Source organism: Typopeltis vanoorti, chromosome 20 (genome assembly GCF_054136105.1).
Source record: "Typopeltis vanoorti isolate ZY-2024b chromosome 20, IOZ_Tvanoo_1.0, whole genome shotgun sequence".
NCBI classification, from domain to species: Eukaryota; Metazoa; Arthropoda; class Arachnida; order Uropygi; family Thelyphonidae; genus Typopeltis; species Typopeltis vanoorti.
The window spans coordinates 63,098,526-63,114,426 of record NC_143568.1 but is presented as its reverse complement, the minus strand read 5'-3'; the positions used below and the strand labels follow the sequence as shown (position 1 = coordinate 63,114,426).

At 34.9% G+C, this 15,901-nt stretch overlaps 1 protein-coding gene across 4 annotated transcripts in view; it reads left to right on the top strand.

Moving 5' to 3' along the window:
- The window catches only part of IntS1 (integrator complex subunit 1), a 664,867-nt gene that overhangs the window by 450,468 nt on the left and 198,498 nt on the right, over positions 1-15,901 (top strand). For all 4 annotated transcript variants that reach the window (XM_090410538.1, XM_090410537.1, XM_090410536.1 and 1 more), the window contains exon 35: positions 3,446-3,671. In XM_090410538.1, coding sequence (XP_090266664.1) covers positions 3,446-3,671 — 226 coding nt within the window. The remainder of the gene's footprint in view (positions 1-3,445; positions 3,672-15,901) is intronic.

Below are 15,901 nucleotides of genomic sequence, written 5' to 3'. Positions count from 1 at the left end.
GAAGTATGGAGTAATTACTTTGAAAAACTGCTAAATGAAACAAGCAGTGATGACAGCACAGTGATAAAAAACACTGACCAGGCATGCAGTCAGGAATACATATCCATACTTGAAGTAGAAAAAGCCATCAAAGGCTTGAAATGTGGAAAGGCAGCAGGAGTAGATGATATTCGACCAGAAATGCTGAAGTATGGTGGTATAAGAGTCTTACAGTGGCTGCACTGCATAGTTCAGAAAGCCTGGACAGAGGGACGAATTCCCGATGATTGGAGTAGAGCTCTCATAGTACCCATATATAAAAAGGGAAATAAAACTGAATGTGAGAATTACAGAGGTATTTCCCTACTGAGTGTTCCTGGCAAGATCTATGCAAGTATACTTGAGAAACGGTTGAGAAGAATTGTGGAAGAAAAGCTTGGTGAAGAACAAGCTGGATTCAGGCCAAATAGAGGCTGTCAGGATCAGATCTTCACTTTACGACAAATAGTCGAGAAAGCATGGGAATATAACAAAGATCTGTATTTAAGTTTTGTCGATTTGGAAAAGGCATATGACAAGGTGCCAAGAGAGAAGCTATTCAATACGCTGCAGTTATATGGTGTCAATGGGGCATTATATCAAGCAATACTCAGTCTTTATTTGAGTTGTGAGTCAGCAGTTAGAATTGAAAGAAGTACAGGAAGATGGTTTAATGTTAAATCTGGTGTGAGACAAGGATGTACATTATCCCCTCTGTTATTCATTATCTATATGGATCACATTATGAAGGAATGTGGTATTAAACCTGATATCAAAATTGGAGATGTTAATGTCAGCTCTTTGCTTTATGCGGATGATGTTATACTTCTAAATAAATCCGCTACAAGTCTGCAAGATTCTCTGACTAAATTGAATAGCTGTTGTAATAGATATGGTATGAAGGTCAGCAATAAAAAGACAAAGACAATGAAAATAGGCAGAATCATTGAAAATGTCAACTGTGTTGTGAATGGAGAACCTGTGGAACAAGTAAAACATTTCAGCTACTTAGGCACAATTTTTACTGAAGATGGTAAACTAAATATAGAAATAGACAACAGAATCAGCAAAGCTGGTATCGTGGGAAGTCAATTGAATAAATTCATATGGAATAAGAAAGAAATTAGTCGGAACACTAAATTAGCTGTATACAAGACTGTGTTCAAACCAATTTTAACTTATGGATCTGAGAGCTGGGTCAGAAGTAAAACACTTGACCAAAGACTAGAGACCGCAGATATGAGAGTTCTGAGAAAGATTAGAGGCGTGAACAGATGGCATCAATGGCAATATCATATTAAAAATGAGGATATTAGGAAAGAACTTGACATTGTCAGCATCCAGGAATGCGTTAGCAGAGCTAATCTCAGATGGTATGGTCACTTAAATAGAATGGGAGAGGAAAGATTAGCAAAACAAGTGTTCTCTGCCAGGTTGGCAGGAAAACGACCCAGAGGAAGACCAAGATATAGGTGGATTGATACGGTACAAAGTGCCTTAGACGATAGAAATATAAGATCTGATAATGTTGAAGTCTTGACAATTAACAGACTGATTTGGAGGAAAATTGTAGATAGGAAGTTAGTAATGATGTAATTTTTTCATGTAGTACTGTCATATCCTGTACACCCCTTGAGGGTACATGGCAGGAATTTGATGATGATGATGATGATGATTGTAATTCTGTTCTGTTTATATTTCTTCACTTGTATATATATATATATATATATATATATATTTTTTTTTTTTTTTTTTATTATTATTTAAAAATGAACTTGATGAAAGTCTCTTGTAGCAAATTTATACAGTTCATCACAGTTTATCCCATCTTCTCCTGCTGATTTACCCTTTTTTTTTTTTTTATTTTAAGTTATTCTTTAATTCTTTCACTGTTATTATGTCATCTAAATATTTTGTAAGTTTTTAGTGTAATTTTTTTAATGTTAATATTGTCTCCAGAGATGTGTAAAGTAATCCAAGAATTCCATTAAATCTACTTCATCACTTACATTTGCACTTTCTTTTATATCTTCATTCATGTGTTTAAGTATTTTATAGGTATTCGGTCTTACTGCGTATGTATAATTTTCCATGTATTATAAGCTATCTGTGTTTCTTTCTAGTTTTTCTTTTGGCTATTACTATTCTTCTTTTTTATATTCAATTTCATCTTCTTGTTTTTTATTACTTTGTAATTTTTAAAGGTTAGTTTTTTATTTTATTTTTATGGTATCTTTTATATTTCCCTAGACTTTTATACTTTTTTTTTTTTAATTTTAACCAATTTCGTGGAAATCTTAATTATTCTGGTACTAAATAATGATCTAATCCTCTCCTAACCTGATGCCACTTGATTGTAGTAATTATACAGCAGAGTTGTATGCAGTTTTGCACTTGTGCATATAAAAAGAAAACTGTTATCAAAAGTGTATGATTCATACAGACTCATCAAGTTATTTACATGCCATCTCCTATCCTGTGTTCAATTCACATCCAGTGCTTTTCAGGTTCTACAGCTGTTGTATAAAATGGAGATCCTTAATTTTGTTGTTTAGTTGTGCTGGATACCCAGCCACATTGGAACTGAGGGAAATGAGACTTCTAGATCAGTTCGTACTTTTTCTACATATTTGTCCCATGTGCTGAACTAAAGACAGTATATCAGATCAAAGCTAATTATCCAGTGATATTATTTGAGATCAAGTCTGAAATTCAGTATTAGTCATCAAGTCAGTGAGAAACAAAAATAATAACAGAAGAGAGGAAGTTGTTCTTGATAGACTCCATATTGGTCACAATTATCTTCCATATTGTTACTGATGGCCTACCTATGGGTGAACAATGCAACATACATTTCACTATTTATCATGTTTTCTGGTGGATTGCTATCACTCCACTCAAGAAAATAATGAAAATTTTTACTGCTCTAGCCATGAGTCATGTACACTCAGGCAGATCTTAACACACTCAGACAAATTGTATGAAGTTTTTTAATGTTTTAAAAATAATTAATTTACACAAACACATGATTATAAATTCTATTTATATGTAGATAGTGATTGCTTAACTCAATTTTTATAATTTGTTTTTTGTTAACACGTATTTACTAATTTATCTCTTTATTACTGTTTATTATTACTTTGAGTACTGCCATAATGCCATAAAATTTGACACAACATGACCTTTGCTGCTTTTTCCCCAGTAAACTGCTAATCAATCAATCAACCTCTCCTAACTAACATCTAGGAAGAAGAATGTTGCTTATTCATTCATTCATTATAAAGTAGTCTATTGATTTTTGTCCTCTTGCACAATTTTTAAATTATTATGTAAGTAGTTTTCAGTTTTTTTTATTTATTATTCTCTTTTGTTTTGCTTTATGTTGTATATGCTTTTTTATTCTCATTTAGTTAATTTGTTTTAACAGCATGGAGCAGACGTGGTAACAAATCCAATTGCATCTCGATTACTCTGGGTATGCCATCAGTTTGTGTCTCTTTCTGAAGTAAGTAGCAGTCCCCTGTTAGCAATAGTAAAACATTTTGCTGCTAAGCACATGGGTGTTGTAGGACCAAAAGACTCACAAGAATGGAGGCAGCTTTTACAGAAAATCAAGTCCAATAACCAGCCTTCAGCAGATGATATAATTGAAGGTAATTTTTTTGTGTATAGGAATTAGTCATTTTATTGTATTAATGAAATGTTCAAATGTAGTTTTAAATATGTTAATAATAAATCAATAAATATATCATAAATCAGTTTTAGGACATACTATTCAGTTAGTTTAATAAGACGACATATTTATACAAAAATAAATGTAATTATTTTTGCTTTTGATAATCTAAAATTTATTAACTAAAATAAGAGTGAATTGATTACTGAGAAGTAAATCCAACAATTTATAAAATAATTCCATATGCCTCTTTAAACTGCAGAGAGAGACAACATTATTTCAAAATTAAATGGCATTTTCATTAGATTTAATAATTAACATTTCAAAATAAGAACGATGAGATCTAAAAAACTCATCATTCTTGTTTTTAGTTGGTTAATGTAAAGAAATAAATGAAGTGAAGAGGTAAATTGAAGTGCTTAAATGTCTTTGAAAAACTGCTGTTGTTTTAAAGCCCTATTACATCAACTCATGCTTGCACATGCACCAACATCTTAACATTAAATTATTAATTGGACATTATTTATGTCTAAAATCGCATGATCACTTGAACAGAATGTAAAATGAAAGCCTGGGAAAAGCAAGTTTTTGAAGCAAAAAATGGCAAGAAAGAAACCCATAGTAAGATCAAGATGTTATATATGTTTGATGCAGTCAGGAGTTGTTTTAGCTACCTAGAATGGAAGTGATCTAATCAGAGACCTGAAAAAAAATTATAGACCATTTTGAAGAAAGTTTTTTTGTCAAAAACTAGTTCCAAAAATAAAATAAAAATAAGTATTAATTATATTAAACTGTCATAATATCTGGTATTCCTTCCCTTAAACATTCAAACAACTGTATGGACAAAATATATCAACTAATTTATGCTTTAGATCCATGTTATTTCAATGGAGACTTCACATATCATGTATTTATTGACAGATAAACATGTCAGGGTCAGCACAATGGTTAAGAGTATGTACCACAAAATGATTACTGTGATCATAACTTAACTTTATGTGGATAAGTAGTTTCTTGGTAATCTTATCTCCAGTGGTTTGAGTCATATGAATAAAATTTTCCTTTACTTATGGATCAAATTTTCTGTCAAAATATTAAGTACAAGCTGAATATTAATGCAATAAAATTTTATACTATTAATTTCGTTGTTTTGTATTCTTCATTTAAGTGCTCTGAGGAATTTTCCAATTTTTGGAAAGGCTTTGAATTTGGAATATGACCTCTTCTTCTTCACTCAAGGACAAAACTAAATAACTGAAATTTTTTAATGAAAAATGTAAGGAATAAGTAATACTGTTTATTTAAGGCCATATGTTTCAGCGTGAATATTACAGCTGATCATCAGTGGTGACAGTAGTTAATTACAAAGTAGAACACGAACAATGAATTGATTTGAAAAATAAGAGCTGTGTGATGTTGTACATAAAACAGTGCAATGGTATAACTGAAGAAATATTGCAATATTAATCATTAGCTATTTAAAAAAAAAAAAAAAAACTCTCATGGCACAAGTATCTCTTAAACAACAAAAGATAACTGGAAAGAAACTTCCACATAGCTTGTAAGGAATGCAGAGAGCCAGCTGGTATTTCCAATTCCTATGTCCAATCATGGGATGTTTCTAGATGTCTAAAAGGATAAAATGAATCACGTTGTAATTCCTATTGGCTTAACCTACACACAGATATTCATGGAAAAAACATCAGATGTCAAGCTATCTGGAACATTAACTAGAACCAGATGTTTTTTTTGGGAAACCAAAGTAAACAGTGAAAACTACTGGAATAATCTCAGACTCACGTGAATTGAAGATTTAGTACTATCAGCGTAAGAAGCATCAATGGGGGGTGGGGGGGGCTAGCAGAATTACAAATATGCATATCAGTATAATTAATTGTCTTACTGAGATGAAGAATAAAAGATGAAATACTTCTAAATAACTACTTGCATAAACATAAAAAGAAAAGATGGATTGTGTTGGAAACCTCAACAGCTGCTGATTAAAAAAAAAAGAGAGAGAGAGAGTAAAATTAGTGCTTTCTTTTTGACTGAAAAATCAGAATAGGAAATGAATCACATGCATACAGATATTGTTCCTATGCATGCTCCTCCAGGGCATATCATGCAAAAATACCTGTTGCATCTTTCTTTAAAAATATTCATCAAAGATGCATTCACAACATATCCTATTAACCCATTCAACACACTCACTTCGTATAATTCCTTACCATATCCTCCGTTTCCATGGATGGCCCCAAGTTGTCCATCTGTTACTTTAGTCTTTGAAAACCAAATTCACTTAGTGTCCTCATGCACAATTTCATATCAAATGTTACCTTGGCATTCTACTGGATCTTTTCAGCTGCCTCCTCTGAACCTAGGTGGCCATATATGAGCACAGTATTCATTATATGGTCTTATCAAAGCTTTGTACATTGGAAGAATAACTTCCTTTTCCTGCAGGTTAGTGTCCTCTTCAACATTGCAGCTATCTGATGTAGTGACAACCACATTACCAAAGTGGTCCCCAAACTTTAACTGTTTACTATCATCCCCATGTCTTTAGCTTTATTAATCACTTGTAGCAAATTACCATTAATGTAATACTCTGCCTGCATTATCCTGAGCCCAAAATGCATAACCTTACTGACAATCATTGTCATTTACATAGAACCAGTTGGTTCTGATATTCTTGCAAGAATTCCATATCAAAAATACCCATTATCACCCTTTATACTTTTGCATCATTCACAAAATAGGAATGTTTTTGAAAAATTTGGAGAGAAGCACAAAACTAATAATAATGGTAAATGCCTGCTGAATTTCTGTTCAGAAACATGGATTAGTTATTTCTAATACTACCATGTTCCAACATAAAAATGTGCACAAGTTCATTGTGCAAATTTTTATGTTGGAACATGGAGAAAAGATGCAAGAAATAAGCATCTTTTCTTATTTCTTGAAAAGTCAATGAGACTATAACATAGTCTCATTGACTATGTTATAGTTGATAGTGATACTTTCCCACTGGTTTCAGAACACAAGATTATACAGAGAATTTGAAATAGGAAGTAATCGCTATCTCATTTTCAACAGGATGAAATTTAATTTCATGTTGAAAAGAAGCATGTGTAAGAAAGTTTTAAAACAAATCAAAGTTGAGCAGGCTTCAGAGGTGAACTGTAGACTCAAATACACAGACATCATTGAAGAAAAAATGAAAGAGTTTGAAAACAAGAACCAAACCTTGGAGATTCATTGGCAAATCTTGAAGAAAATATTCATTGATTCATGTTGAGCTTGACTGTAAGGATAGAAAAAAACTTCATGGTGGACTTAGGAACTTAAAGAGGTAGTCAAGGAAAAGAAATAAGCATATGGAAAGTTCCTGGCAAGTAAGCCAGCTTGTACTCTTAGAGAATACAGAGAAATATGTAAGAAAGTGAAGCACTGTGTAAAATTAGCAAACCAAAGTGATGAGAAGACTTTGTAAGAACATTGAAAATCAAGAAGGCAGCAAAATATTCTAGAGTATAATAAAATTAGTTTAATCCTTTATCCAAGTGTGAGCAAACAAACCTTACCCCAGTCCTGAGGATACTCTCAGGCGCAAACTTTGTTTGCTCACACTTGGATAAAGGATTAAACTAATTTTATTATTCCCATAGCAGGTTTAAACTCACAACCTGTTGGTTGGAGAGGGGAATTTGCTAACCACCAGGCCAACAAGGACAGCTGTATATCTTAGCTACTCCCTTCTGCTCATTAGGAATTGTATGTTGAGACTCAAGTTGAATAAGTTAATGCTCCTGTCATTTCTCTGTGCATTCATTTAGCACATTTGATGATATCCCATCCCATTTTACTGTTGTGTTCAAATCATGTTCTTGCCCAAATACTTTCAACTCATCTATTCCTATTCTTTCATCTAGTGCCAACTCAGCACTCCCAGATAGTAAATGTCATGCATGCATACTATTAGCTGTCTTTGTATACCTCGCTAAGGTTTTCTTCTGTGGTCATTTTTTTTAACCTTTTACTTGCCAGATAGGGGGAAAAGTCTTTAGTATTTGCCTGCTTTACTTAGTTTGATTTCATCTTCCTCGTAGCTTTCTCTTTCCTAGCCTGCCTTTTATACTGCCCCTGGGATCTGGTCATCACCTTTCTTTCAATATTTGATCCCATCTTGTTCTTTTTATGCAACTCTTTCTTCAGTCTTATTCATTCATTAAATGCACATATATTTTATTCTTCCAACTTCCTTCTGATATCTTTTTACCACTTTTCAAGCATTGCTAATTCCTCTACCATGTAGATATACATGCTAGAGCAAGCACTCCTCAAAACTGCTTTATCAGTCAACCTGTCATAATCACATGCAGTTTTATGTTGGACCCATACACAAGAGGTTTTTGCCAACCTATAGCACATTAGTACAGTAAATGGATAGAGATTTGACAAAGGAGGAACTTATTCATGTTTGATTTGAAGACCTTTGTATTGTATCTTTTGCAAAATACATAAAAGGAAAGGCTGTTTTAGAGTACTGTAGCAGAAAAACTAAAAGAAGAGGAAGAGAAACTTGTTCTGTGCTTTGGAGTTGAACTCTGAAGAGATATTGGGTGACAGCTGCAGATGTTTTAGTCGATTTGATGTGGGAAGGAATTATGGACGCTAGTTCTGATAAACATCTACAATGGAAATATTTATAGAAGATGCATGCAGCAAAACTAAACACCTGTTTGAAAGTGTATGCATTGAATAAGTAAGAAATAAGTCAATAATCAGTCTGATTGCTCTCTTCTATATTGAGTTGAGTATTTTTAGAGAGTTCCTCTTAGTGGCATTGCTCTCATGTGTGAGCAATATTTGACTAATGGGCAGATTGTGATTTGTATAGGGTTAAGAGTTAAAGGGATAGAATAAGAAATACCAGAATTAGAGAGATGACTGGAGTAGAAGATATTGTGAAGTGTTAAAAAGCATGTAAATGGAGATGTGCTCATCATATTAGTAGACTTCTAGGTGAAAGGTGGACAAAATTAAGCACCTAGTAGATACTAAGAAAAGGAAAGGTCGTCAAAGAGCAAGGTGGAGAGATGATCTACAAAGGTTTGACATGAAATGGTGGACATTGGCTAAAGACAGACAAAATTGGAAAGTTAAGTGGGAGGCCTATATCCAGCAATAATATCCAGTCTATATAACCATTTTTATGGTTGGTAATTGGAGGACGGAAGTAGTGTACCATCATTGGTGAAACTGCATATTGGATTTGGTGGTCAACTAAAGCAGGCCAATGGTATATATATATTTATGTGTGTCTGTGTGTGTGTGTGTGTGTGTGTGTGTGTGTGTGTGTGTGTGTGTGTGTGTGTGTGTGTGTGTGTAGAAAGTATTTTACCTTGGTTATAATAAATGTTAAAGATACCAAGATATCAGAACTCCTTGCTGGAGACACAGGAAGTTAAAGAGGCAGTGAAGGAAAAGAAGAAAGCATATCAAAAGTTCCTGTCAAATAAGTCAGCTTGTGCTCTTAGAGAATATAGAGACAAATGCAAGAATGCTAAACACTGTGTAAAACTAGCTAAACAAAAGTCATGGGAGGACTTTCGCAAGAATATAGAAAATAAATATCAAGAAGGTGGCAAAATATTCTGGAGGTTGTTGAAGAAGCTTAGGAATGGAGGAAAGAGTGCTGTAAAAGGAATTAGAGATGATAAAGGTGACATGAAAACTGGAGAAAAAGATATCCTTGAAGTATGGAGTAATTACTTTGAAAAACTACTAAATGAAACAAGCAGTGATGACAGCACAGTGGTAAAAAACACTGACCAGGCATGCAGGCAGGAATACATATCCATACTTGAAGTAGAAAAAGCCATCAAAGGCTTGAAATGTGGAAAGGCAGCTGGAGTAGATGATATTCGACCAGAAATGCTGAAGTATGGTGGTATAAGAGTCTTACAGTGGCTGCACTGCATAGTTCAGAAAGCCTGGACGAATTCTTGATGATTGGAGTAGAGCTCTCATAGTACCCATATGTAAAAAGGGAAATAAAACTGAATGTGAGAATTACAGAGCTATTTCCCTACTGAGTGTTCCTGGCAAATTCTATGCAAGTATACTTGAGAAACGGTTGAGAAGAATTGTGGAAGAAAAGCTTGGTGAAGAACAAGCTGGATTCAGGCTAAACAGAGGCTGTCAGGATCAGATCTTCACTTTACGACAAATAGTCGAGAAAGCATGGGAATATAACAAAGATCTGTATTTAAGTTTTGTCGATTTGGAAAAGGCATATGATAAGGTGCCAAGAGAGAAGCTATTCAATACGCTGCAGTTATATGGTGTCAATGAGGCATTATATCAAGCAATACTTAGTCTTTATTTGAGTTGTAAGTCAGCAGTTAGAATTGAAGGAAGTACAGGAAGATGGTTTAATGTTAAATCTGGTGTGAGACAAGGATGTACATTATCCCCTCTGTTATTCATTATCTATATGGATCACATTATGAAGGAAAGTGATATTAAACATGGTATCAAAATTGGAGATGTTAATATCAGCTCTTTGCTTTATGCGGATGATGTTATACTTCTAAATAAATCCGCAACAAGTCTGCAAGATTCTCTGACTAAATTGAATAGCTGTTGTAATAGATATGGTATGAAGGTCAGCAATATAAATACAAAGACAATGAAAATAGTCAAAATCATTGAAAATGTCAACTGTGTTGTGAATGGAGAACCTGTGGAACAAGTAAAACATTTCAGCTACTTAGGCACAAAACATTTTACTGAAGATGGTAAATTAAATATAGAAATAGACAACAGAATCAGCAAGGGTGGTATGGTGGAAAGTCAATTGAATAAATTCATATGGAATAAGAGTGAAATTAGTCGGAACACTAAATTAGCTGTATACAAGACAGTGTTCAAACCAGTTTTAACTTATGGATCTGAGAGCTGGATCAGAAGTAAAACACTTGACCAAAGACTAGAGACCGCAGATATGAGAGTCCTGAGAAAGATTATAGGTGTGAACAGATGGCATCAATGGCAATATCATATTAAAAATGAGGATATTAGGAAAGAACTTGACATTGTCTGCATCCAGGAATGCGTTAGCAGAGCTAATCTCAGGTGGTATGGTCACCTAAACAGAATGGGCGAGGAAAGATTAGCAAAACAAGTGTTCTCTGACAGGTTGGCAGCAAAACGACCCAGAGGAAGACCAAGATATAGGTGGATTGATACGGTACAAAGTGCCTTAGACAATAGAAATATAAGATCTGATAATGTTGGAGTCTTGACAAGTAACAGACTGATTTAGAGGAAAATTGTAGATAGGAAGTTAGTAATGATGTAAATTTTTCATGTAGTACTATCATATCCTGTACACCCCGTGTGGGTACATGGCAGGAATTTGATGATGATGATGAAGAAGATACCAAGCTATTTTAAACCTGGTTTTACTCCATTTCCCAAGTAATAAATGTTAAAGATACCAAGCTATTTTAAACCTGGTTTTACTCCATTTCCCAAGAAATGGAGTAAAACCAGGTTTAAAATAGCTTGGTATCTTTAACATATATATATATATAGTCGATTCCGGTTAATTGGGGCAGCCGCTTTTTTGGGCCAAATCTCAAAGAATGGAAACCAAACCGACATATTAATACATTATTTAAATTAAGGGGATATTAGATCCCACATTGTTTTAAAACCAAATAAGAAACTCAAAGATTGGAATCAAAGAGTTTCATGCCGAATATAGTATAAAAACTGTAAAAGTATCGGTGAATACTAGCATGAGCTAATGCAAGTAATCCTAGAACGTAGTACAAACACAGGCAACTCGTTGCAAAGGTGAGTAAAGGTCTGATCGCTATTCTTGGTATTTTCCATAATGTAAAAACACATTTCCTAGGAAATGTATGCTGTTATTACATTATGGTGGGAGGTCACTACCCACCAGACCGGTTTCAGCCTTTTTTGAGGCTTCATCAGTGAGTAGCTAGACCAAATTAATACCAAAGGGTATAGCGAAAAGAACGTATATACTCTGCTATATGAGTTGTCCAAAAGGTGCACCCATTAAGTTACTTAAATATAAAGAGCCGACAGGCTCATTTCGGCGATATAAACATTATTTAAATTAAGGGGATATTAGATCCCACATTGTTTTAAAACCGAATAAGAAACTCAAAGATTGGAATCAGAGAGTTTCATGCCGAATATAGTATAAAAACTATAAAAGTATTGGTGAATACTTTTGTACTATATTCTAGGACTACTTGCAAACTCTCTTGAAACTTTCATCTGCTGCTGCAACCTCGCCTGTAATCTTCACGTTATGAATGCATTCTTTTTTAAAAACCCAGTTTACCATTCTTTGCTAGCCAAAAATTCTTTATCAGCCTCGGAAGTGGAAGTAGATGGCTCCGATTGCTTCATCTGTTCATAAAACTGAAGAGCTTTTTGTTTAATTAAATAACTACTTATAGGAATTCCCCTTTGAGGTAATTCTTCAATCCAAATTACACGCGCTCATTCCATGTTTTTTAATAAAGCATCTCTTGAGTACAATGATAATTTTTTCACTGTTTTGTGCCAGAAATGACAGATTCCTATTCTGACTTCATTATTTTTAATTGCTCTTATAGTAGATTCGCCTAAATTAAAATGTTTACCAATCACCGTAGATCCCTCTCCTTTTGCTAAGAAATCTAAAATTGCAGTTTTCATTTCCAAAGAAATTTCTTTTCTTCGGTGCTTTTTTCCCTCCATTGGGCCAAATTTAATTATTTAATAATTAATGATCAATTATTAATTAATAATAAAAAATCATCTAAATTTACAATTAATTATTAATGAATACATTACAAAATAACCAAGGTGTTCCATCAAAATTTCAGGATTTGTGAAGTGTTTCCGTCGTAGGAAAAGTTTGGGAAATGCTGGATTACCCTATTATCAGAATGGATTCTCCTTCTGTTGACATGCGCAGAAGTGTAGAAAGGTGTCGTATCTGTGGGCATGCACTGCATAACTTCAAATCCACATAAAAAGAGACCCGAGTGTAGTTATTCTTGATGTTGATTAAGCATTCCCTTGAAAATTTTCTTGCTTCTTCACCTGCCTTTTCTAAGTTGGGGTCCATGCATGAGAGGTTGGTTGGTCAACCTGTAGTACATTAGTACCTTATATGGTAAGAGAATTTGGAAATGAGGAACTTGTTCACATTGAATTTAAAGGCCTGTGCCTTGTATTACTTGGGAAACACATGGAAAGGAATGTTGTTCCAGAGTATAGCAGCAGGAATGAAGGAAGAGAAACTTGTTCTGAGAGTATGGAGTTGGACTGTGAAGGAGTGTTGAGTGGCAGCTGTGTGTATTCAATGGATTTGGTAGAAAGGGAGAGGGGATTACTGATGCTAGCTCTGATGAACATTTACTATGGAAATATTTATAGACGTTGCATGCTGTAGGTACTAAACACCTATGTGAGGGTGGTTGGAATGAGTTGATAAGAGATGAGTATTTTATCAATGTGATTGCTCTCTTCTGCATTACGTCAAGTATCATTAGAGAGTTCTTGGGGACACCACCTCCAGATATCTGAGCAGTACTAATTGGATGGACATATTTGTGAATTTTACGGAGTTAATAGCTGTTCAGAAGTAAACTAATGTAATGCCTTGATAAAAGAGGAATTCTACTTTTTTTGGATATCAATTAGAGAATGGTTGTAATGTGTTTATGCCAGGAGTCTTGATGTTAAAGTAATCCCAAAGTGAAAAATCTAGTCTTGCTTAGAGATTTGGGTGTTGTCAAAGGTAAGGCTGGGATAATGGTTTTTTTTTTTTTTTTTTTTTTTTTTTTTTTTGTCACTCTTTGTCAGGTTAGTTTAAGCCTTCTCTTTTTTCCCTCCTGGATAAAAGGAATCTTTCCTTTGTCTATTCTAAGCATATGTCCACTCTAATTCCATCTACATAATTTACATATTTCACTGGTGATATTTTTTTTTGCTGTCTGTTTATATAATTCATCATTTATTATATGTTGGTGCCAAAATACACAGGTTTCCATAAATTAAAGAACAAAGAGAAAAATTGCGATCACTCAGGAGGAAAAGGGAAAAAAATCATATTAAAGCCAGGTACATTGCACAAAATGTGATACTGAGTGTGGTTATCGTATGCAAATGAGTGCAACTTACAATGGTATATAGAAATACCATTGTCAGCCATTGCATAAAAGCAGTATTTCAGAGTAGTTTTCCATTTCATGTCTTGAGTAAGAGCAGTACATTCTGTCATAGCAGAATTCTTGGATATGACTGCAAGACATAATTGCACCAATGAATTCAGTTGGCGAGCCATTGTAAGTCTAGAGCATCAGTTTCCAACCGGTGGTATGCGTACCCCTGGGGGTACGTGTTATTGACTTTAGATGTTATTGATGTGTTATTAGTTCAGTTATTGACTGAGTATAAGTGTATTATATTAAGATAGGCACTGAACAAAAGTGTCAGTATCTAAAAACAGCTATTTTAAAAACAAGGGGTACAATTTATAGAAATGGGTTTAAAAGGAGTACACAAGTGGTAAAAGATTGAGAACCGCTGGTCTAGAGGATAGCCAAAGTCAGGTGGATGTAGCCAAATGATTGTATGTGAATTGTTTTGTGGTTCATAGACTGTGGAACCAATTCCAACAGTCAATCAACAAAGATCATCCTGGAGATACAGTGAAGGAAGGCTATGGACTACAACTGTAGTGAATGACCAATATTTCTGATTATCTTCTCACAAAACAGAAGTGCTACTCTGAATCAGTTACGATCTGACCTCATGTTAGCCACAGGGACATTGGGATCTGATTCCACAGTGCATAGAAGGCTTTATGAACATGGTCTGTATTCTAGACAACTTGTAGTGTGTACCTATCTCCACACCACAGGAGAAAACACTTGAAATGGGTCAGGATTGTTTACAGATGTCCTAATTTTCTCTGCAAAGTGGTAAAACATGCTCGGATTTGGAGAGAGAGAGAGAACCAGGAAAACGTCACCCCTCAAATATCCATAAAAGGGACACATGGTGGTGGTAGTGTGATGGTTCAGGGAGGTTTAGAAATTGGTTTAAAAGGAGTACACAAGTGGTAAAAGATTGAGAACCGCTGGTCTAGAGGATAGCCAAAGTCAGGTGGATGTAGCCAAATGATTGTATGTGAATTGTTTTGTGGTTCATAGACTGTGGAACCAATTCCAACAGTCAATCAACAAAGATCATCCTGGAGATACAGTGAAGGAAGGCTATGGACTACAACTGTAGTGAATGACCAATATTTCTGATTATCTTCTCACAAAACAGAAGTGCTACTCTGAATCAGTTACGATCTGACCTCATGTTAGCCACAGGGACATTGGGATCTGATTCCACAGTGCATAGAAGGCTTTATGAACATGGTCTGTATTCTAGACAACTTGTAGTGTGTACCTATCTCCACACCACAGGAGAAAACACTTGAAATGGGTCAGGATTGTTTACAGATGTCCTAATTTTCTCTGCAAAGTGGTAAAACATGCTCGGATTTGGAGAGAGAGAGAGAACCAGGAAAACGTCACCCCTCAAATATCCATAAAAGGGACACATGGTGGTGGTAGTGTGATGGTTCAGGGAGGCATCTCATTAGGTGGATGCCCCAGCCTATGTGCCTCCTAGCAGAACCACACTTACAGGGGTAAAGAGGAGAGTTAGTAGATATTCTATCCTCTTTTTCTCATTCATCCCTTTAGGACAAGTAGAGTCTTATAATGAGGGTTCACAACGAATTTAATGCAGCCGGTTTATCACTACTTGCTACACCCCCCCCCCCCCCCTAAAGGCAGTATTCATGACTGTAATCCATGTGTGTTCACGGGTCTGGTTTTCCTTTTCTGGGGATAAAAAACCCAAGTTTCCTGGTGAAAAAACTCCTACCTCCATATGAGACTGGCTAACTCACCTTTCGTCGAAAGAGATCAGATAAAGGTTCCTCACGTCATGGACAGGAATCAAGCCCAGGTCTTTCTGACCAAAAGGCTTTGTCTATACTGACTGCGCTACGGAGGCTCCTAGCAGAACTATGAATGCTTTAAGTTACAGAGTGAAGCTCATTGACCAATATCTTCAAGGAGAGGCTATCATACATATGGAATGGCTAGC